The sequence below is a fragment of the Sciurus carolinensis genome, chromosome 8, assembly GCF_902686445.1.
Source record: "Sciurus carolinensis chromosome 8, mSciCar1.2, whole genome shotgun sequence".
In the NCBI taxonomy this organism is placed as follows: Eukaryota; Metazoa; Chordata; class Mammalia; order Rodentia; family Sciuridae; genus Sciurus; species Sciurus carolinensis.
The window spans coordinates 50147563-50171968 of NC_062220.1; the positions used below are offsets into that span (position 1 = coordinate 50147563).

Genomic DNA, 24406 nt, shown 5'->3' on the forward strand with positions numbered 1-24406 from the left:
TGCATCCCATTTTGACTATATTAATAGTGTCTCATTTTTTTTTATTGTTAAGTACTTACATATGAATAAGTTTCTGAGAGAGCCCAATGTTTACTTTAAATGTTCTTGAAGTATAACAGAAGGGCTCCTGCTACCAGAAAAGTATCCTTGTTCCCCTTAAGGAAGAAACAGGAACTAAAACTACTTCAGTGTTATACTGACATGATTGACCTATTTATCAAAATGTGTGTATACGAATTCATATCCCCAAAATATGGTGCAGTAGAGCAGTCTGTATGTTTCCCTGGGATGTAACAAAACAAAAAATTATCACAACACTAACATTTCCTCATAGTTCAGTTTAGATAACATTACAACAGTACTTAACATAACGAACAACACTATTATACCATATACAAGAATCTAAAGTTGACATTTTAGACAGAGGAAAGTCTCAAGCATTTAGAGTCTCTAAAAACAGAAGGACAAGGACAATACCTCAATTTGTTCCTTTTCCTTTTTTCCAGTGAGGCCCAGTTTGGCTTTCTCTTTCTCTAAAGCCCATTGGAGCTCTCTTGATTTTTTCTGTTCACTTGCTAGTGTATCAGTAAGTAAATGTAGTTCATCGGTCTTTTCTTTAACTTCCGACCTAAATAAGAGACAAATAAACTTTCATAAAACTCTTTTGGATCAAGTATCTATTGAGAGAAACAGGAAATGTTTCCAATGAAAGGTTGAGGAATATTATAAACTACTTAATAGGAAAATACAAACTATTTAGAGATTAAGGATTGACTGTGGTTCATTTTCAAATTAATTGTTTCTAGTAGTACAACTATCATTATTTACCATTGTGACAATTATTCAATTTATTTCTAGAAAAGAATATTAATAAAACATTTTCCTTGTCTTTTACTAATGTGGGAACTGTTATGCATCCATTTTTGACAAATGGAATACCTTAGTATCTATACCAACAAATATATCCTTTTCATAAGCATTATATCTTCAAATACTGTATATTTTATCTAACTAATCTCTGAAACACTTTGAGATAATAAATTTCACTTCAAATTGGTTGGAGGTAAAATAAAGAATATTTTATACAAGTCTCAAATAGAACTTAGGGCCACAATAGAGAATGGGCCAAAACAATTCTGAAAAACTGGGGTTTTTCACCCTCTACTGTAATTTTTTCCTATAAATAACAAAATCACATGCTATTTAAACATCAAGTTTGATATTTTAGTTTTGTAATATCTGTGAAATATGATAGAAGTACTCTAATTCCTTCATTAATACATGTTTTTAATAAGGAAGTGTATCACACCTGAATGCTTCTAAATCCTTTAGATGTTTATGCTGTGCCTTCAGTGTTGTTTCAAGTTCCAATTCTGTTTGTGCAAGTTCACTTTTTAGTTCAGCAATTATCATTTTTTCTGAACTCATCTGTTCCTTTAGTTCACTTGTTTTGTCTTGCACATTGCTGAGCTCCACTTGCATCTCCAGAATTTCAGCCTGCTTCTGCTGCACATTATATTCCAATAGTTCTAAAGGAAAAATGATTAATATTTATAATTTAATCTAGTAACTCCTATTTGATTTATAAATATTTTATTGATAAGAACTGCTTTGTAATATGAGATAACTGCAAAGCAATCATGAAAGGATTACAGACCCCAAAGTTGGTTAATACAAATAAACTTTATGCATGTTTTCCTCAGTGGTAGGAGTCAAGATTTCAGAAGCATATACATAAATGATAAAAGTTTAACAATAGGCTAGAGGATACAAGATTTAAAATAAATAGCTTTATGTTTACAGAATATTATAAGTAGGAACTTGTAATCTGTTCATTCAAAACATCAATTGCTCACACTAAAAATTCCAAGGAGTTTTTGAAAGTCACACATAGTACTTGTAGGAGTTATTCATGTATCTATGACTACAATGGTTGTCACTGTTTGCTTCTTTTGTTCACCTTCTCTTTGAAGACAGTCCCTAGGAACTTTACTGTTATAACTCTTCCAGAAATGGAAGTCTAAACTCCAATTGAGATCTGGTTTTATTTCATTAAAAACTAATCAAACCATCCATACTATGCATACAAGAATTTAAATCTCCAAGTATGTTAAGTAAAAATGGTTACAAAATATGCATCAGGATACTGTTTTTATGAAAAAAATATGTACATATGGACAATGAAGAGGTCTGCAGACATATTTACTTGGGTGTTAAACAGTCATTATTTTAGACTTTAGTTGACTACCTAGGTGATTTGTATTCTATTGTTTTTCTATTCTACCATAAATATGCAACACAACTCTAATAAGAAAATATTTTATTAACTTAAATTCTAGCAAAGTTCATCAATTCACATTACAGTTCATATGAATGATGTTAGGAGAAGGACATAACATTGACTTTAATGATAATCATGTTCAGTTAGCTTTTAAAACTATTTCTTAGGGAGTAGAGGCTAATGATGTACATATACAAACATGAATCTATTGAGATACTCATTAAGCCTTCAATGGAGTTGTATTAAATTTAAACAAACAATATTAATTAACTCTAAAACAATTTCAATTATGCCTCTGTCTAAAAGGATCTGTTTATCTTATTATACCTGCTTTTTCTCAAGAATTTTAATATGATTCAGCTTTTCAATGACAAATGTTGACCCTGTGCTGTGACTTTAAAGTTTGCAAAAGCACAGGTGTTTCTTTCACTACATGAAACAAAGTTACTAAAGACGCAGGCATGTGTCCTCACTAGATATGAAAATTTACTAATGATTTCCATTTATAGTTAAATTAAATAGGTACTTCCATCAGAAGGTGGGAAAAAGATCCAAGCAAGCATATCACAAAACAAAATCTAACTAGCTGATAATCATATATGAAAAGGCACTAAGTCACTTGAGTTATTAAAGATCAATTAAAACCACAATTATCTTCCGCATACCCAACAGATTGGCAACAAACGTCTAACACTGGCAGTTGGCAAAATTTGTGAACTAACACAACTCTCATATATTGCTAGTGAATGTACAAACTAATAAAACCACTCTTTAAATGGTTTGGTGTTATCTAATAAATTTAAAGATACGACTCCTATGACCCAGCAATCTCACTCCTAGGAAGACATATGCACATATACATCAGAAACACTGTACAACAATGTCTACAACAGTATTGACTGTACTAGCTAAAAAACAGAAATAATTCAAATCTGATCAACCACAGAATGAATATATAAGTTGTAGATATCCAAACAAGAGAATTCTATAATGGTAACAAAAATAAACTAGAAATAAATACAGTAAGTTGGGAGAATACAGGAAGGTGACAGAAGCAAGACACAAAATATACAAAGTTCAAAAATAGGAAAACTTTAAATATGTATGATTTGGAATATATAAATTAGTAATAAAACTAAAGAAAAATCAGGATAATGATTACCTCTAAGTTACTAAAGAGAGGGCTTTGAGATATGGGCAATGTTCTACTTCTTAACACAGGTGACGTCTCTTCCACAGACACTCAATTAATAATGTCATACTGCGTTAATTGAATTATTCATTTTTCTGTATGTTGTTATAGTTCCCAATTTTTAAAAAGAGGGATTAAAAAATAAATGGCTACTTTTCATTATAGATTTTCTTCTCCATTAGGTAACTATCATCTGGTATATAAAAGACTTTTCTTAACGTACAGCTTTAAAAGAGACAATGAACTTAATGTGCCCAACTTGGTCATGGTAAGGCCTCTTTATATAAAATTAGATATAGTTGTTAAAAAAAAGTTTGATAATCCTCTAACCACTAAAGTAAGGAAAATAATTAATGTCATGAGAAGTCAATGCCACTAAAAGTAAATATGTTTTAAATGAATAATAATAACGCAAAGTGAAATATTTCACCCATTTGTGTAATCATATGAGTCTGTTTTGTAACATACCTTGGATTGGTTTATCAATTTCCTGTTCTCTTTTCAAGGTCATTTTTCTACCATTCACTTGAGCACGAAGTGCTTCAATTTCAGATAACATACTCCTTCTATCTGCTCTCTGGAGATATTGCATAGCTGCTTGGAATTCCATACCCTTTTTTTTTAAAAAAAAAAAGGAAAAGGAAAAATCAAGTGAAGAGAGTTATAAAGATAATAAAATAAAAAAGTAGGAACTCTGAAGAATCAATAGAACATACATGCTGAAATTTTTTTCTTTTAAAAATTTTATTATTTTTCTTGTCTAAAAATCTAGAAAACAGATGCTCCTTTACCTCTAAATATTGCAGTGTATTTCCTAAAAATAAGAGCATTCCTTTACATAACTGCAGTACAGTGATCAAAAAGGATTAACATCATAATATTATCTACTATGAGAGTTCATTCAAATTTTGCCTAAAGTTCTTTATAGAAAAAAATTGATTCCTAAGTATTCCTTTGTCTTTTATGATCTTACATTTTTTTGAAAAGTACAGGCAGGTTACTTTGTCACGTGTCCTTTTTTTTTTTAAATTTAGTGCTCCTTTATTTGGTTCCCTAATCACAGCATACTTAATACACGAAGAGGTAAATATAATTCTAATATTGTGTTAATGACATTATTAGCTTTTTTTAAAAATTTATTTTTATTGTAAACAAATGGGATACATGTTGTTTCTGTTTGTACATGAAGTAAAGGCATACCATTTGCGTAATTTACACAGGGTAATGGTGTTTGATTCATTCTGTTATTTTTTTCCTCCCCCCCAACCCCTCCAACCCCTCTTTTCCTTCTGTACAGTCCCCTCTTTCCTCCATTCTTGCCCCCCTCCCACCCCCCATTGTGTGTCATCATCCGCTTATCAGTGAGATCATTCGTCCTTTGGTTTTTTGAGATTGGCTTATCTCACTTAGCATGCTATTCTCCAGTTTCATTCATTTGCCTGCAAATGCCATAAAAACTTTTTATTTTGAACTAACGTAAGCCAAAGTTCCTGTGACCCCTTCAATCAGCTTTCCCCCAAAAGTTTATATAATCATGGCACATTATCAAAACTGAGAAACCGACATAGATAAAATACTATTTAAACTACAGGGTTTATTAAAATTTCATTAGTTTACATGCACTCATTTGTTTTCTTGGTGTATGGTACTATGAAATTTCATCACTTGAACAGGTTCATGTATATGTACCACAATAAGGGTACAAAATTATTTCAGTTACCACAGAGACGACTTTGTAGTCATACCCTCTCCCTAATCCTAACCCCTGGCAACAACTGATCTGTTCTCTATCACTATAATTTTGACATTTTTAGATGTTACATAACACACAGCAAGTTTAGGGTATTGATTGATTGTTCCTTTTTTTAATTGCTGGATAGTGTTTCACCATTCATTTCACTTACTGGAGGACATCTGTGTTGTTTCCAGTTTTTGATTATTAAAAAATTAAACTATTAAAAACATTCATAAATAGGTTCTAATAAAGACACAAGTTTTCATTTCTGTTTGATTAAATATCTATGAGTGTGACTGCTAGACTATGTAGTAGATGTATGTTTATCTTTATAAGACACTGCCAAATTTAGTTTTCAGAGTGGCTTTCCTACTTTACACTGCTACCAGCAATGTATGTGACATGCAGTTTCTCTCCATCTTTACCAGTGGGGGTGGGTGTCATTATTTTTGTTTTTCTCATTTTAACAGGTACGTGGTGGCCTTAATTTGTTGTGGTCTCATATTTCCCCAAGTAGATTCTGGTTATGCATTTCATAGAAGTATAACAAATTAATGACAGTGTCCTTCATATGAAGAAGTATCGTGTCTTTTTTTTTTTCTCCCCATTACTGGTAATATTAATTCTGATCACTTGGGTGGTATCTGCAAGGTTTCGTCACTGTGAAGTTACTGTTTTTCCTTTTGTAGTTAAAAAGGATCTTCTGGGAATTTTACTTTTCTTATTAACTTTTTCACATTAGTTTTAGCATTCACTGATGATTATTGCTGAATTGATCATTACTATATTATTGAATAAAGCATGATCTTCTAATTCCTCCATTCTTTCTACATTTAATAGCTAGCATTCAACTGTGATAATTTATATCCTTTGAGCTCATGAATTCTTATTTTACTCTACATTATAATCTGCCACTATCACTTAGTTTGATGTTTCAATTTTGTAACTTTGGCCAGTGAGAGAACCTTCAACCCCATTCTGTGACATTTGGGTACTAAGTGTTATGAGAACATTTTAAATTACTGATTTGATTCTGTTACAGGTCTTTTCTGGCATTCTATTTCTTCTTGTATGAATTCTGATTTTCACTGCATGAAAGCGATTTTTTTAAAGAAAACCTGTTTTACCCTAATTTTTTAATTTGTTGAAATAATTTAAAATATCCTATTATTTTATTATCTGTTGTACATTTAATTATGATCCCATATTCATTTATAACATTTAAAAATCTTAATTAATTCTCCAGAAAAGTTTGTTTTATTAGTATTTTCATGGAACTGATATTTAAAGTTTTATCCTATTGTTCTGGTGTATATATTTTATTAATTTTTTTACTTTATTAGAGTTAATCCTCATTATTAATGGATCCTGTTTTTTTAAGATTTGTCTACTTGATAAAATTTTTTTGTAACTCCCAAATCAATACTTGTGCTGCTTTCATTGTCAGACATATTTAGAATACTAAAAAATTTAAATCCTCATGCACATGTTCCTAGATGAGTTCAACAAAGGGATACTCTACCTTCTTATTTCAGCTCTCATATTGTACACAAATGTCTTTTTCACAGTTTAGTATCTTGTTTTTCCTTTTCTTGTTTTTTATTTATGATTTCATGGTTTAAAATAGCCTACAAGTAAAGGGTTTTGTGTTTCTAAGTGCAAGAAATTTGTGAAGTGCTTTAAGGAGAAAAATTTGTGTTAGATAAGTTTCTGTATGAGTTGCAATTGCTCTTGGTCATGTTAAACATTAATGAAAAATATATAATACAGAAGGTGTCTTTTTTCTTTTTTTAACAGCACTGCGTATTGAACCAAGGGCTAAGAGCATGCTTGGCAAGCATTCTACCATTGCTTTACATCTCTTCCCACATCCCCACAAGACGTCTTTAAACAAAACCACACAGAAACAAGATCAAGTATTGACTAGTTGATGAAAATGTTGTGATCAAGGCTTGCAGGAACCTATTCCTGTATTTCCCACAGGAGCAATGGCTCCTGGCAGCTTTATAAAACATAACTACTGCAAATAACGAGAACTGATTGCATCTTAATCCTTCCATTTTGGTGGCGGGGGGTGGGGGGTAATTCTATTGCTATTTCTAACTTCCTAAGTTTGAGAAGTAGTTCATTAATTTTCGTTTTTTCTTACTAATATAAGATAAAAATCTAAGATAACTTTTTTTCCTCCTAAATATTCTTAGTGGCCCCTGTGAAAAATGTTAATATTTTCTCATTACTATTAGAAATAGTAGTCTTTAAAATAAAATTTGGGGGCTGAGGTTGTAGTTCAGAGCTAGAACTCTTGCTTAGCATATGTGAGGCACTGCGTTCGATTCTCAGCATTGCATATAAATAAAATGAAAAAAAATTTTGTTTTGATACCTGTTGTTGTAGTCTCTGTTCCAAACAGTTTAATAATCCAACTGCATCTCTATTACCTAGAGCTGTCAGTTCAGTCTGAAATATGGCTAATAAAACGTTGTGCTCCTTTAAGAAAATGTTTTGAAGGGCAAGTAGAAATTCTCCTCGCCAGTCTGAGAGGCTCTCATGAGACTGAGAATTATCATAAACCTAGCAGAGCACAAATAAAAAGTTAGGTTTCAAATAAGCATGTTTTTAAAACATTCTAAAAATATTAATCTACTAACCAAAGTAAGTATTAAAAGCCAAAGAACATATGTATTTTTCAGTGTGAAAATACACATGGTAATTCATGAAAATACATATAAAAAAGAATGTAATTTACAAAGTTTATTATTGTCATTAAAAATAACAATGCTACTTAGAAGCATAATATTTTTTGGGTACCTCAGATTCTCTTTGCACTTGCATTTTGGTAATTAAATCCTTAAGAGATGAGATTGTATTGAGGTAAGCTCTTCTCTCTTCTAGACAAGATTTTGAAACTTGATGAGCAGAATGATCTTCTCCATCACCATACGGTGACTCAGTCAGAGAAAGCACCTGCACGCCCTCTTTAAAAACAGCTCTCAGTAAGCCCTAGAAACCAAGATCCAAAAGCTAAAGTTATCACAACTTCTCCAAAGACTGAAAAATTAGAGACACAAAGCCAAATAAATTTTAAGCAAGGTAGCATTATCAAGTAAAATAGATTTATAAAAGCAACTGCAGAAAAGAAACTCCAGGCACTTTTACTGAATGCCTTCTTCCTGTGGAGGGCCACGTCAATTCAAATAGAATTATTGTTCCTTTGATTTAGCTAATGTACTCTTCCTAGATTTAATAAGCAAGCCACTGATTTGACCAAAAGAACTACTGTGGGAAAAACTTCCATTCCTTGAGACTGCTTTTATAATTTTGGCAAACAAAACATTAAGAATAAAAATTATTTAAAAAAAATCTTTATAACATAATCATTAAATGTATTTTATTATCTGTGGAATATGGAAATAAAATAAAATAAAATAGATTCCCAAGGATTTTTTTTTTTTTTTTTGCTTTTAAGTCATTTATTTTAGCCTGTTTTCATTTGAAGCATGAGGAGAGTGCTACCCTTTCCTCCCATTTGATGGGGTGGACTGAGACATTTGATGCTCAGTTGTGCAACCAGGGATGCTATTTCCCAAGATCTTTTCTCCTCAATATCTAGTTAGCAGATATTGGTAAAAAGGTTTCCCTCCCTCCCTTCCTTTGATCTTTCTTGCTATACAATTCTGTCTTCAGAGAGGATCCCAGTATATAATTTTAAATAAACTACTATGTTCAACATAGACATTATACTGGCTGTTTACTAAAAGATATTACGTTTCAATAATATTTTTCTTTTAATACCGTTATTTTCCTAGGAAATGACTCTCTTAAACTTTCTCCTTCTTCTCTCCCTTCTGATATGTGAGATTCTTGATTCCAGTCTGACCTAGAATCTAAAATAAAGAAAACAACCATATGTTATTTAACAAACACACCCCTCTCCCAACAAAAATAACACTTTTTAATCAAATACTATAAACATTTCAGAAATTTATATAACTTACCATTAGTACATATTTCTTTAGACTGGGAAGCATTCAAATATGTCAACTCAGGAACTGAGGATGATCCCTAATTAGAAAAAGAAACAAAACATATAAATACTTTTGTTTTAAATAAAAACAGAACACAATGAACTATTTTGTTATATTATAATGTTCTAAAAAAAAAAAAAAAAACCTCAATCTAATCATCCTTGTTGGAAGACATGAAACTATCCATGATTTATAACTTCTATAATTTTATTCCCCATGAATGTTACCATAGGAAGAAAAGATAATTATTATTTAAGGAATCATAACAGGTTCCAAATCCCAGAGGAACTCTATTATCTAACTCTATACAATGGGAAGACTTAAATTCTAATAGTATCAAGAAGAGATATTTCCCCTATTTCTTTTAAAATTTTTGCTTAAAAACAGATTGTTGAGAACAGTGGAAATTCCCCCCACAGGACAACAACAAAATACATACCTCTTTAGATCTCAAACACTGTACCACTGACTTCAAGGTACTACACTCCTCTGTTAGTAATTGAATACCAATATAATGATCCTTCTTCAAAGTTTCTGTTTCTGTAATATGTCTGGATTCCATATCCAAAATTTCAGCAGCATGCAGCTCTTGCATCTGCTCAATTTTTTCAGTAAACTGACTGATTATTTCAGTAACTTCTTCGGAGGAAGGGTCACTCTGTAAATCAGTTTGAATTCCTGCATTTCTAACAAGAATTTGTGGAGTCTGGTTATAGGTATGAATTTTGAGAATTATGTCAGTTTGTGATGCCACATTATTCCCCACTTCAATAGGAAGTGGCTCCAAGCAAATCTTTTTGTTTGTGGGTACTTCAGACTTATCCTCTTTTTCTAAGAAGTGGGATAATTTATTTCTTGCCTCTGTAAGTTGATTTCTAACTTGGTTTAAATCTTTTTGAAGAGATGCCATATTCATTTCTTTTACCTAAAAAACAGATGGCAGAACAGTATAGAATTCGGTTAAAAATCTTGCACATCAAATGGAGAACTTAGAGTGGAGAGGGAAACAGTATAATTTCATTTATATGTTTATTTGCCTCAGAATAATAGGAAAAACACTTTGGAAATAAGTAAGGAGATGCTGGTGAAGAGATTTATAACAATGGAATTTTTCATTAAGCCTATAAAAGACTTTAGTGTTTAAATTACAGGTCTGGGCTTATTTTTATAGAATATATTTTGAAAGGGAATTATGATGGGTAGAAATAAATGAATTAAAAGCTGTATTACTTGTCTTACCAAAAGCTCTTCTTGAAGTTTTTCTGCTCTTTCTTTGCAATTGGCAAGTTGTTCTTTGGTAACTACCAACTCGGTTCTAAGAGCCTCAATTTCATCGAAAAAATCACTTTCTCTTTTGGCATGTATTGATTTGGTAGTTGTCTGGATGGCAATAGAAAACATAAAAAACACGTTATTTAAAAAAAAAAATGGCTAAGTTCAAAGCACTTACATAGTCTAATGAAGCTTTTCCAGGAATGACTGCCTAGGGGGTTTTAGTGATAAATGCTCTTTCAATAAAGAGTGAAACATTTTCAGATCCATCATTTTGTATTCTTAAGGCAATAAGAAAGATTTTCTGGGAATGAAAGGTAAATCATGACATTAATATATATACTAAACATTTATAAATTATTGATAAAAATATTCTTTGTTGCCATTCAAAAGTTTCATATTTATATTATTTTCCTCAAAAGATATAAGATGTAACTAAGATAATTCTTATAAGTTATACCTGTAAGTTATATTCATATTTTAATAATTAATGCCTACAGTAATAAGTAGTTCCAATGAGCTAGGAAGAAAAAGTCTAGTGAATGGAATTATTATCCTTTGCAGTATAAACTATGTAAGCATAAAATTCCAATATATCAATTAATCTTCTGGTGTTGGATAAGACTACACTTCTGGCACTCGAAATTTTAAGTTTATTAAGTGAGGAAACTTGAAGGAAAAAAGTCCTTGTATTATCTGTTATACAATAAGAAATAACTGTAATTTCAGATCTTTAAGTAAGTAGATTTGGTGAGGTCAGATACAAACCTTTCCTAAGAAGAATAAAATCTATTACGAGGTATAAAATTTGCAAAAGCTAATGACTTGTTACTCACATATTAATTCAGTAGAATATGAATATATTTTGATATTTTCATAACTGTATCTCACAATATAATTGTGAGATTTTATGCCAAAATCTTTTTGATCATTTTGTGAAGCTCCCCCGTAACCAAAAAAATTGTGTTACTTAAAAATCATCTACTACTTAAAAGTCATCTATTACTAAACTGTCTTTGGTGCAAGATTAGGACATACAGAATACTCATGAGTAAAAATGTGGTGAACTATGGTACTTAAAAGCGATGCTGACCGAACATACTTACTAGAGGTACATTAAGGGGGAAAATATCCACACAAGTTCTAGAGCACTATATTTCTTTGAACGGTTCTAATTAATGACAATCCTGATTGAGTAAAGATGTTTAAAGGCAATAAAATACAGTTTGTATACATTATTCTACTGATGATAATATGACCCCATGGTGTTAAATTTAATCTGTCTGGTCTCTATACCTTGAGTTTCTGTGTAAGAAACTGCAATCTAACTTAGTATGAAAACAAAAGAGTATAACAAACTGCCAAGTCTTAGACAATGAAAGGCATCTATATTTGAGCCAATTAAAGGCAACTGACTGATCAAATCACATCCAAATAAATCTAGCTATGATCAATCAAGTTATTTCTGAATTTATTTGTGAGTTCTGTCTCTTAAATACCACCCACTGTTGCAGAGAGGAACTTTTTTGTTTTGGTAGTTGTAGATGGACAGAATGTTCTTATTTTTTTTTTGTTTAATTTTATGTGGTGCTAAGGATTGAACCTGGTACCTCACACATGCTAGGCAAGTGCTCTGCCACTGAGCTACAGCCCCAGTCCCAGCCCTAAAGTAGAACTTTTTGAACCTCTTCTGATTCTGAGTGCTGCACAAAGCATGCATCACTCTTTGCTCAAATGAACTCTTTTAGTTTGTCTAAAGTTCTTCTTAAGAACGGTGTGATTTTTTTCTTTTTTTTTTTTGGAATGGGTGATTAAACTCAGGGGCACTTGACCACTGAGCCATATCCCCAGCCCTATTCTGTATTTTATTTAGAGACAGGGTCTCATTGAGTCACTTAGTGCCTGTTTTTCGCTGAGGTTGGCTTTGAACTTGTGATCCTTCTGCCTCAGTCTCCCAAGTGGCTGGGATTACAGGAGTATGCCACTGCGCCCAGCTTTTAAAGAACAGTATGATATTTTAATAAAATCCCATTATGTATAAATTATAGGTGTCAGCAGAACACCATATTTAACTTAGTAAATTAACAATCAGCTTAATGAGCAAAGGGAAAAAAGAGTTTCTTAGGGTATTTACGTGAAAATGTCAAATACAAAACTAACTTTGAGAACTGCAAAATCTCCTGGAGGGCTTGTTTTCCTTTCTTTTCCTTCCATTCTTTTCTTATTCTCTTCCAGAAGCTTCTGCAGTTCTATTAGCTTCTTTTCTTTTTCGAGAGCATTTTTCTCTGCAGTTACTACTTGTTCTTTTTCTGAAATCAAAGTAGTATGCATTTTAATCATTTGATTTTCTAATTCCGATATTCTCAAAGTTAATGCAGACATATCTAGCTCTATCTTGTTTTCTGCTAGTTGAGTTAAATTTTGCAAATCTCCATATTCAAGTTCAGGAGAAACTGCTCCTTTATCTTGATAGAACTTCATATATTCCTGAACTGCCTCAAGTTGGACTTGGCTCACGAGGGCAGCAGCTACTTTTTCCTCAAGGGTTTTCTGTAGATTTACAATCTTCCTTTGAAGTATTTCTGTTTCGGATTGGCCTTGCTCTTGCATGTCTTTTACTTTTTTATAACACTGGAAAAATTCTAAGTCCTTTGTGCTAACAGAGCTCTCAAGCTTTGTTTCCAAACTTCTCCTGGAAACTTTGGTGTTTTCTTCAAAAGATCCGAGGAACAGTTTATTTCCTAAGGGTTCAGTATGCAATACTTCTACTTCAGGTTGGTCTTTGCTGAGATCATCTACAGTCATGTTAACACTCTTTTCTGGTATTCTTCGGATTTTGTCCTTATTTTCATATTCTTTCTTTAAGCTGAATAATTCTTGTGTGAGCTGATCCATTTTAAAATTGGTTTCTCGAAGTAAATTTTTTGTGAAGGCCATCTCTTCATTAGTGATTTCGACCTGCTGTTCCAAAGCCAGCTTTTCAGCTATGACCTTTTCCAACTGATGTTTTAAACTGTCTGCTTCTTCTGGTAAGGAACAGGTATCCGCCAAAGACTTCTTTTCGATATTTGCCAATTCCTGCTGAAGTTTTTCGATCACTCCATTGAGCTGCTCTATTTCTTCTTCTCTATTTTTCTTCACACGTTCTTGATCACTCATCAAACATTCTATTTGGGTTTCAAGATCCCTTATCAGTTCATTTTTTTCTTCAATAACCTATTAGTTAATGAAAAAGGAAACATACATAATAAGTATGTATTTATATTTTGAAAATTTTGTTTTATTTTAGGGCAGGAACTTAAAAAAGATGATTAGAGGGCTGGGGATATGGCTCAGTTGGTAGAGTGCTTGCCTTGCAAGCACAAGGCCCTGGGTTCCAATCCCCAGTACCGCAAAAAAAAAAAAAAAAAAGATGATCAGACACAAAAGCTATATACTATCTTACTTTCAATACAGACAAACACCTCCCCTATCCTATAAAACAAGGACCTTATTTAGAACTTCATTCTGGAAGTTCTGTTAAATATAAAGTGGCTTCTGATTTTAGTTGATTTTCTATTAGGAAAATAGTCAACATTAGTACATTTTATTGGAAAGGATAAAATATTGAACTGAAGTGTACAACAGATGGTACTCATAGCTAATTATTCTATTTAACTATTTTATATTAGATTTCAGACAATAACCCATTTCCAATGAGTATACCTTGTTATCTGTTGTAAGTTTAAGTTGCTGCTGAAATTTTGTAATTTGCTCATTTAACCGATCGATTTCAACCTCTTTTTCTTGTATCATTTGAGTAAATTTCTCAAATGGCACGTGCTGGTCATGAGTAGAGATAGCATCAGATTCCTTTATGGCAAATTCCAGTTTTTTAATTTCATCCTAGTGACAAAAATAACCATCATAATTGGATGTATTCATGACATGGTATTTTTCACAACATTGTTTCAATTAAGTCTTATAGAGATATAGTACCTACAATGTACAAGTGAAAAAAATCAGATATTGTAGATCAATAATTCTTGAAATATTTTCATAGACAATCTCAAAAATTTACTTATGATGCATTCAAATGTCTAGTTTGAGCAGAAAATAAGTTCTATGCAAATCCATTTGCTTGCTAGTGTTCCTCTATCGAGTATTAATTAGATCTGGATTTAGTAAATGTTTATTATAACTACATAGGATCAAAACTATTATTTATTTATAGACAAAATTTTTCTAAAATAGTTACCTTAATTAATTTGTTTTCTTGGTCAAGTTCCTGCAGACGGGTAGTAGATTCCTTTTTCTGTATTTCCAACTGCATTTGTAATTGTTGAACTTCTTCAATCTTATTCTCTAGCTCTTCTCTAAACTGCTCTAATTGTTCTTCTAAGTTGTTAATCTTTAATTCCAAAATTATGAAAAGTAAAGAGAAAAAAAACTATATACAAATGTTTGTCAAAATAGAATTGAGTGCTGCATCTGCTTTACAAAGTATATATATGCTTAATTCATAAGAATTCACGCTTAATTCATGCTTAATTCATTTTCTTTTCTTTTCTTTCTTTTTTTTTTAGTATTTTTTAACAGATGTTGACAGACCTTTATTTTATTCATTTATTTACATGTGGTGGTGAAAACTGAACCCAGTGTCTCACACATGCTAGGCAAGTGCTCTACCACTGAGCTACAACCCCAGCCCAGAAGGTGGTTTTCTAAGCCAGGCATAGCTGCATGGTTCTGAGAGATTCTCACACTGCACATCCTTGGTTTTTGTTGTTGTTGTTGTTTCTTTGTTTTATTTTTGTTTTGATATGGAGATTAAACCCCAGGGAGCTTTACCATGGAACCACATCCCAAGTCCTTTTTTCCATATTATATTTTTTTAGACAAAGTCTCCCTAAGTTGCTTAGGATTTAACTAAGTTGCTGAGACTGGCCTCAACCTTGCAATCCTCCTGCCTTAGATTTCCGAGTCACTGGGATTACAGGTATATGCTACCACACCTGTCATGCTGCACATTCTTAAACCATCTTGCCAAAGCAGAAATACCTTAAAGAAGTACACCAGGAAATATTTTCTACCCAAAGTATTTTTTTTTTTTGCTGTGCTGGGGATTGAACCCAGGGCCTTGGGCATGTGAGGCAAGCACTCTACCAAACTGAGCTATATCCCTAGCCCTACCCGAAGTATTCTCTAACGAAGCACAAAAGAGTCACAGAAAGGAGGAGTCCACATATTAATTCTTATGTTAAATTCAGGTGCTATTGAAAAGCTTAGAAAAAAATACAAAATTAAATCAGTTATTCTAATATCAAGTAAGACTAACTAAATATAGTCACAAATATCTAATTAATCCACTGAAAGGTCTGGCTGCCTTGTGGTTTACTTAAGCAGAAGGAAGCAGAGGTAAGAAACAAGGTCAAGAGATCCTTAGGTCTGAGTTGCAGACCTTAGAGGAAGTTAACAATATGATTTTAGTAGAAAATTAGAGTGCTCCTACTGGTAGGAAAACAGAAATTTAAATTGATTTTTTGATTTTTTAAGACAGATTATTAGTAATAAAGGTGAAACAATCCTCTTTGAAGATTATACAAAAAAAAAATGGACCTGATGACAAATATTAGGAGCTAGTTATTGCCCTACTTAAAAGAAAAAACTGGGTTTGACTGAGGACATTAATAGTCATTTTAGTTCACTGCTTCACAGCTACTTAATATTTAATGATTGAATTTATAAACATGTATTTACTTGACGATCAAAAATGTAGCATTAACAGCAACCTAAGATGCAGAAGCAGTGTTTAGTGGCAACTGGCTCAGAGCCAACCATAAATCATTAAGTGCCTTAGAGTTGAAAAGGGGCTTACACACGGATACATCACATAATTAGAATTATTCTAGCACCGGCAAAGCAAGGCCTTAAAGATTAGTCTAATATTTCTTAAACAGAAAGGGTACCAATACTAAATTACAGCTATCATTTATAGACAATTTACTGCTTGGCAGAGTACAAAGTGCTTTATATATTGTTATTTTTTAAAAACCCTCTAACAACCTTATGAGATCTATTCTATGATTATCCCCATTTCAGAAGTGAGGAAGGGAGTTATAGCAAGAATCAACTTGTCCTGAGGTCACATGTCTAGTATGTGGTGAAACCACCTTTTGAACCAGGGGAGTTCCACTCCTAAACTATAATTTATTCTGTTTCTAATAACTAATGTCTAAGACTCATATTTAATTTTTTTCTGTTAACACTGATATTAAACTCTGTAGACATTTAAATACATTTAGTGGTGGTACATATATAATTACCAGGTTAGTTTGTTGAAAATTGTGATGACTGTATCTTCTTCAAAGTTATCTGACAGTACTTATACCTATTCTTATCTTCTACAACAACTTTTGATGTCAAGGTATTATAATATCAACACATACATAGTTATTTAAGTTCAAAATTGCTGCCCTACCTCACATGACTTTTTTTTTTTTCTTTTTTTGTTACATCACTCAATAGTCAAATTCTTAGCTCTATGTCTAAAGCCCTGATACTCAAAGTATGGTCTCTGGAGCAGCAAAATAGGCATCATTTGAGTTTAAAGTACAGAATCTTATGCTGCACTCAAGCCCTGGATTTTAACGAGATCCCTAGGTGATTCATATGCAGAGGAGGACTGATCTCAAGTATTAACATTTTACTTTTAAGTAGCTGAATTTGAGATATCACATCAGACTTTATTTAATTCCTCCAAATGACACTACAGAACATTCTTGTTATTCAAGCAGACTCTAGTTTCAGTACTAGGCTGTCTTATTATTGAGTTTATAACCACTCAAACCGTAAGAACATTAGAAAGGTTTAAACTTGTTTTAATCTTGTTTATCTACCAATTGATATCTAGACTATTTGGATTACTCTAATTTGCACCTCTTTTTCTTTTAAGTGTTTTTTCTCTTTTTACAATAGTATATATAGCAGATTCCTTGAAGTCTGGTGTTGGTTTTACAATTGGAAAGAAAGGCTCTACATGCAGTAACAGCTTAATAAATGTTGAATGACAGCCTTTAACACTTCTCACTAACAAGCAAAACATATCCAATGTTCTGGCAGCACAGCATCAGAAGGTTCCAGAACCAGCAAATTCTGGGAGAAATTTTATCTGTACTAAGTACTAACCTCTCTTAAGGATCAGGTTACACATTGGCAAAATAAGATAACAGAGTCTGTTCCCAGGGAGAATGTTAAGGGTTAATGGTGTAAGGCAGTTAATATACTTACAACTTTTATCACTCAGTCCTCAACAAAGTTAAATATATTGCTGTCTGTAAACTAGAGCTCATTAGTTCTACAAAGAGCTAAAATTTACTGAAGGAATCTTTTCCTAAAAATAAAATTTCTATTTTCTCCATATTATTTTCCTTTTCCTATAATCCTGAAGCTCTTTGCTTCCAAAGTTTTCTTCTTTTTATTATCCCACATTTCTAAATAGTCTCACAAACTTTCAAAGAAATGTTTTATGCAATTCTAGGTTGTGAGAGTATTTGAAAGCGTCTCAACTACAATGATATATAAGGATATCTTATGTTTATACTCAATAGGATATCTGAAAATATTTGCCTAGTTTTCATGATAGAATGCTTTAGTTATTTTCATTAAAAGACATGTCTTAATTCTACATTCATACCTCTCATTATTCGGTTATAGGTTAAGGGAGTGGGTTCTGACAGAGTACTCATTATAATTATTTAAAACAAGTAGATGAAGGTCAGCTGTTAATCTGTTATTCACTCAACATCTCTGGCTCTGGGTCTCTGTGAAAACTGAGAGTCAGTTAATAGATGCTCTCTATAGTTTCTTATAGTTCTGAACTACTACTACTATGATTCAGAGTAAAAGGTATATGTTTATTAGAAACTTAATTCAAGAAATTAAGGTATTGGTAGATATATATTATATTCAAAAGGAAATAAAAATGATAGGGCATGATGGCACATGAATGTAGTCCTGGCTACTCAGGAAGCTGATGTGGAAGGATTGCTTGAACCCTGGAGTTTGGAGTTTATAGCCAGCCTAGCACTGTACTGGCTCCCAGTTAAAACAAACAAACAAAGAAACAAAAAATATGTATGTGTATCTATCTATCTATACACACACACATACATATATATGTATGTACAGAATTAGGGCTAAGGAAATAACTCAGTGGTAGAATGCTTGTGTGAGGCCCTTTGTTTGATCCCCTGCGCTGGGAGGGAGGAATTTATATATATATTTATATATATATATATATATATATAAATATATAATGTATATATATATATACACACACACACACGCACACACACACACACATATATATATATATATACACACACACATATATGTATATATATATGGAGATAGAGAGAGAGAGAACACTAATAAGCTAAACCAAGTATCCATAATCAACTACCACTGCTTTTAGATTCCATTGTGAAGCCCCATTTTTTGGGGAGAAAATTATTTAGTATGAAATAAATCATTAAATATTAACTCCTTTCAAATATACAGAGGTAGTTACACATAAAAGTATTTATACTGCCTCCATGAAAACTCCAAACCCAATAAAACAAGAACTTCTAAGATGTTATGTGATAATAGGAAATCGATCCTTCTCAAGGATCATTTCAACGACAGTCATTTCTACAGATTCCTTTTTTCTCCTCTGAACTACGAATTCTCTGAACTGTCAATTTTACCCGATGTCTAAATCATTCTTGTACGTAGATTTCAAAGTACTTGTTAACCAATAGTTCTACAATATTTAAGTAAAATAAGTATTTGTTAAAATACATTTAAATGTCCTGAGAAAATTCTATGGAAAGAGACAAAAACATAATTAAAAACTTTTTAGGGGCTGGGGATAGCTCAGTTGGTAGAGTGCTTGCCTTGCAAGTACAAGGCCCTGGGTTCAATCCCCAGCACTGCCAAAAACAAAACAAAACAACAAAAAAAAACTTTTTAAACATTAAAAATTATATATTGCTGTATAATGTTGAGTATGTTATGTTTTAGGAAGACTATTAGTAGAAAAAGAAAGTTAAAATTACTATGGTTCTAAAGGTGAATTTTCTTTTCTATTCTTTTTTCTTTTTGAGACAGGGTATTATTATGTTGCTCAGGCTGAGCTTAACTCCTAGGTTCAAGTGATTCTCCTGCCTCAGCCTCCTGAGAAGCAGGGCCTATAGGCATGCTCTGCCTAACTGGATTCTCTTCTTTAGGAAGGAGGGAGAAGAGCAACACAAGATAACTTTATAGTTACTTTATTGTTATAATTATTTTGTGGTGCTACAGATTCAAACTCACACTGAGCTACATTCCTAGAGCTACTTCATTATTAATCCTTTAAGCACAAGCTTCATACATTGTAAAACAACACTATAAATTCTCAGGGAAAAGTTTAAAAAGAAGAGCAAGTAAACCCAAATTCACAGAACAGCAATAGCTGTTCACTGAACAGTGGACATCTCTTCACTGTCCTCTTCATGCAGTCCATACCTGCTTAACTAGCCTTTTTTCCTCTCTAAATTTCTTCCTGCTTCAAGGTGTTCACAATGGTTATCCTCTACTGGGAATAGTCTTCCTTTTACAAGTTTATCAGGTCACATGTTTATTGTCTTCTAGATCAACTGATCAATTAGGCGCTGAACTGAGAAAGTCTATACTTTGGTTTTAGACCATAAGTTTCATTTTGTTCAAATGATATTTTCAAAGTAACTGATTTTAAAATAATCCAAACCATATGTCATTTAAAAATAAAGCAATAGAGAGCGCTTGGCTAGTTCGTGTAAGGCACTGGGTTCGATCCTCAGAACCACATAAATAAATAAATAAACGTACTATGTCCATCTACAACAAAAAAAACTTTTTTATACACACACACACACACACACACACACACACACATATATATATATATATATATATATATATATAAAGAAGACCTTACCTCCTTTTCCTTTCTGTCAATAGCATCTCGTTCAGCCTGCAGTTGCACTTCTAGAGATAATTCTACTTCAGTTTCTAAGGATCCAAGTTGTTTTTGGTCCTCTACCTTTAAATATATAAGAATTTTCTCAAATTTTCAGACATTAAATCCTAATTATTCATTGTGTGTGATTGTGTGTGTGTGTGTGTGTGTGTGTGTGTGTGTGTGTGTTTCCTTTTGGAGAAGTATCAATTCTCTCCAATCAGGACAAACTCTACATTAGTGAATAATCAAAGTTTCAGATAGCCTTGAATGCATTCATAATTTCAAACAGGAACTTTTGACACTTAAAATGAATTCCTCAGATAAAAATGAAGGCTCTCTACCATCTGCCCCCATCCCAAGCTTCCTTATTTAGCTCTGATGTTTGTGTATCAAACTATTCGTCATTAAAACACTTGATAAAGTTAACTCAAAAATGTCACACCTTTTGATAGGTGTCTGCATTACTAAGTAAGGCTTGCTCCAGTTCTCTTACTCTGAACTCTAGCTTTTCAATTTCTTCATTTCGCTCCTGTATATCTCTCAGAAGCTGTTCTTTTGATAGCAAGAGCTCACTGCATTTGTCTGTTTTTTCTTTCAGATGATTTGTTAACTGTTCAACCTGAAAATGTAATAAGCAAAATAAATAAAAATTTAAGCAGCTCATAACTTTAAATATATCTACCTTCGTCTCAATAAACATTTTTTCAAAAAACATTTTAAGTTCTATACTAATTTCATTTTTTTATAAGGATAGCAACTGTTGTCTCCAACAAAGGTGACATTTCCCAAGTTGATAAGAACTAGGCAGCATTAGAAAATAAACAAATAATACTGCTTTCACTCAATCCTTTTAAAGAAAATTTCTTTCTTTTGAGACTTTCTCTAGCTAGCAAGAAGGGAAAAACGCATTTTTGAATTATGTTGAATTATCTAATGGTGCAATCATACTAAGACCCTATGACCTCGAAGACAGCAAATTTGCAGAGTATTTACTGATTTACTCTCAGAATGTGAGGTAAGAACCTGAAAAAAATCTTTCATGAATTAGATTTTGATAAGTTATTTGCAAAGAACATACATTCAATCTATACATTCCACCACCCCAGAATAGAGATGAGGATGGGTGGTAAGAGAGATCTATGCACTTAAGGGTCTTAAAAGTTTCTCCTCCATCCAAAAGAAATGATGACATATCCCAGGACTTATCTCTGAAGACTGATACGCAAGTCCCTTCAATTTAACGGCTCTGTGACAGTGAAATACTTGGAGGAAATTGTAGAAAACAATACCTATTATTCAGAACATTAAAAAATGCAAGTTTTATTATAATTACAGGTTTAAAGGTAACAGTAACAAAGTTAATGAGGAGAAACTTTAATGATAATAGGTTGTCTAAGCTTTGGAGAAAGTTCACGAGAAAAGGATATAAATTAGGCACATTAAAATGGCATATTATAATATATATTCACAGTTAGAATTTTTGGGTCTTGAGAAAACCAGAAGCTGGGATTAGTTCTGGCAGGATAAGTAGAGAACAAATGGGTCACATACTCCTAAAGAAAGTCAAACATGCCTTGTTAGTTGCTTAAAGTCTCACCAATGAGATAGGTCAACTTTCAAAAATTGTATAATAGGCATAGCTGCTCAGTTCACAATAGCCAGATTGTGGAACCAACCTAGATGTCCTTCAATTGATGAATGGATAAAGAAACTGTGGTATATATATACAATGGAATATTACTCAGTCATAAAGAATGATAAAATTATGGCATTTGCAGGCAAATGGATGAAACTGGAGAATATCATGCTAAGTGAGATAAGCCAATCTCAAAAAACCAAAGGAAGAATGATATCACTAATAAGTGGATGATGACACATAATGGGGGGTGGGAGGGGTTAGTGTTAGGGTTAGAGTTAGGTTTAGGGAGGGGGGCAAGAATGGAGGAAGGAAGGACTGTATAGAGGGAAAAGAGGGGTGGGAGGGGTGGGGAGGAAGGGAAAAAAATAACAGAATGAGTCAAACAACATTACCCTATGTAAATTTATGATTACACAAATGGTATGCCTTTATGCCATGTACAAATAGAGAAACAACATGTATCCCATTTGTTTACAATAATAAAAAAAAAAGAAAAAAAAATTGTATAATAGGAAATAGCAGTCAAAGTTCTAGAGTGTAAATAATCTTTTGAGTTTCAATGAACAAGCCACTATTTTTCAAAAGCTAAAAATACATTTGTTAGAAATAAGGGCAATGACTACAAACAAGGGAATTGATAACCTCTCTGCTATTCTAGCAGATTTAACATTTTGTTACAATGAACTTCTTAGAAACTATAAATAATTTTCAGCAATAAAATTATTTTCAGAAATAATAGTAGTTGAATTTAAGTGTTACCAATACTGCTGTGCAGTGTGAGCCATTACCACCTTTATTTTAGAAATGAATAAATAAGAGATTTGAAATGTTAAGTAGCATAGTCGCTGTCATACATCTACTAAATAGCAGAGCCGTGATCCATGCTGGGATTGCCTTACCTCATGCACAACCTCTTTATAACCAGGACAAGTAATCATTAGGAATATATACAGTGAATCTCCCCTCATTCATGCAGCATTTGTTTAATAAATATAGAGTGTTCTATATGAGGAAAATGGACAGTGGGAGTGAGAAAGAAGCAGGGAGACTGACTGGTCAGGAGGCCACCTCACCCATCCAGGCAAATAATGACAACCAGGACATAAGGAAATGAAGGTGGAAGGAATAAAAAGATGTAGTACAAATCTGATCCATCAATGGTTTTGGATCAGGGCCAAGGAGAATTGGGATTGAGGAAGAATTCTAGAACTTAGCAATGAGAAGATACAGAAGGTACAGCATTTATTGAGATGAAGAAGGAATAACTTTATGCTTGACTTTTTGATAAAAGGTAATCAGAAATCAAGAATTTTTCTTTGGATGTGTTAATCATGAGACATCTACATGGAGACAGAGTAGGTAGTTGAAAATTCAAATACAAAGTTCAACAGAGATGTTAGGGATAAAGGAATAATTGTGGGGCAATTTATATATAACTGCCTGGGAAGAAAATGTACATATGGAAGAAAAAGACCCCTAAGACTAAGTCATGAGGCACCCCTAATTTATTTTGGGTAGGCAGAAGAGAAACAAAGACTAGAGGAGAAGACCACACTTTACGGCAGGTGTGTCAAGGAAGTCAAGAGAAGGAGGTACTTTCAGAACACTATGAGTGTCTGAAGAGTTGAGTAGAATAAATTCAGAGAGGTGATTATTGGATACAGTCAAGAGGCTTTGGGTAACCTTCACAGGAACAGTTTAAATATACTAGCTGGTATAAAACTCAAAGAAAAAGACGTTGGAAATGAAGAGAATGGGAAATAGATTAGTAGTGACTAAAGATAACTCTTTTGACCAGTTTTGTTGGGAATGGGAGTGCAGAAATAGGCAGAGAAGATTATTTGAGTAATACTGGAAGATATATAAAGATGGAAATAATTCCAAATTTCAATACAATCTTTCTATGACCTCCTCACATTTAAGTAATATTTAATTTTCTGATTTTTAAGATTTACACATGATAGAAAATATTCACTTTTAAAAGTTTTTCATAATATAACTCTTATAACTTGAGATAAAAATTACTATAAAGTAGATAATACCAATAAAGTTCTTACCTCTCTAGTTTGATGTTCACCAACATGCTGGATTCGAGGTACAACCTTAAGTTGTTGTTCAAGTTTCTGTATTTCCTGTTGGAACACATCTCTCTCATGTTCCCTGTCAACGGTCTGTTCCTAAAGTTACACAATAATAGAAACAATAGTAATTCAAGAAACAATATTTATTAAACCTATTATTTCCCTTTAGTTACCAGTT

The 24406-nt window shown here is 32.5% G+C and overlaps 1 protein-coding gene across 8 annotated transcripts in view; it reads right to left on the reverse strand.

Annotated features, from left to right (window-relative positions):
- The window catches only part of Akap9 (A-kinase anchoring protein 9), a 125331-nt gene that overhangs the window by 16935 nt on the left and 83990 nt on the right, over positions 1–24406 (reverse strand). For 6 of the 8 annotated variants that reach the window (XM_047560049.1, XM_047560047.1, XM_047560054.1 and 3 more), the window contains 15 exons: positions 24205–24324; positions 20951–21127; positions 20485–20589; positions 14743–14895; positions 14211–14390; positions 12666–13721; positions 10473–10613; positions 9673–10158; positions 9204–9270; positions 9001–9092; positions 8017–8208; positions 7591–7779; positions 3942–4086; positions 1310–1529; positions 478–628 (listed from right to left, as the gene is read on the reverse strand). In XM_047560049.1, the coding sequence (XP_047416005.1) occupies positions 478–628; positions 1310–1529; positions 3942–4086; positions 7591–7779; positions 8017–8208; positions 9001–9092; positions 9204–9270; positions 9673–10158; positions 10473–10613; positions 12666–13721; positions 14211–14390; positions 14743–14895; positions 20485–20589; positions 20951–21127; positions 24205–24324 (3474 nt within the window). The remainder of the gene's footprint in view (positions 1–477; positions 629–1309; positions 1530–3941; positions 4087–7590; positions 7780–8016; positions 8209–9000; positions 9093–9203; positions 9271–9672; positions 10159–10472; positions 10614–12665; positions 13722–14210; positions 14391–14742; positions 14896–20484; positions 20590–20950; positions 21128–24204; positions 24325–24406) is intronic. The other 2 variants (XM_047560053.1, XM_047560050.1) reach the window with 2 other exon arrangements.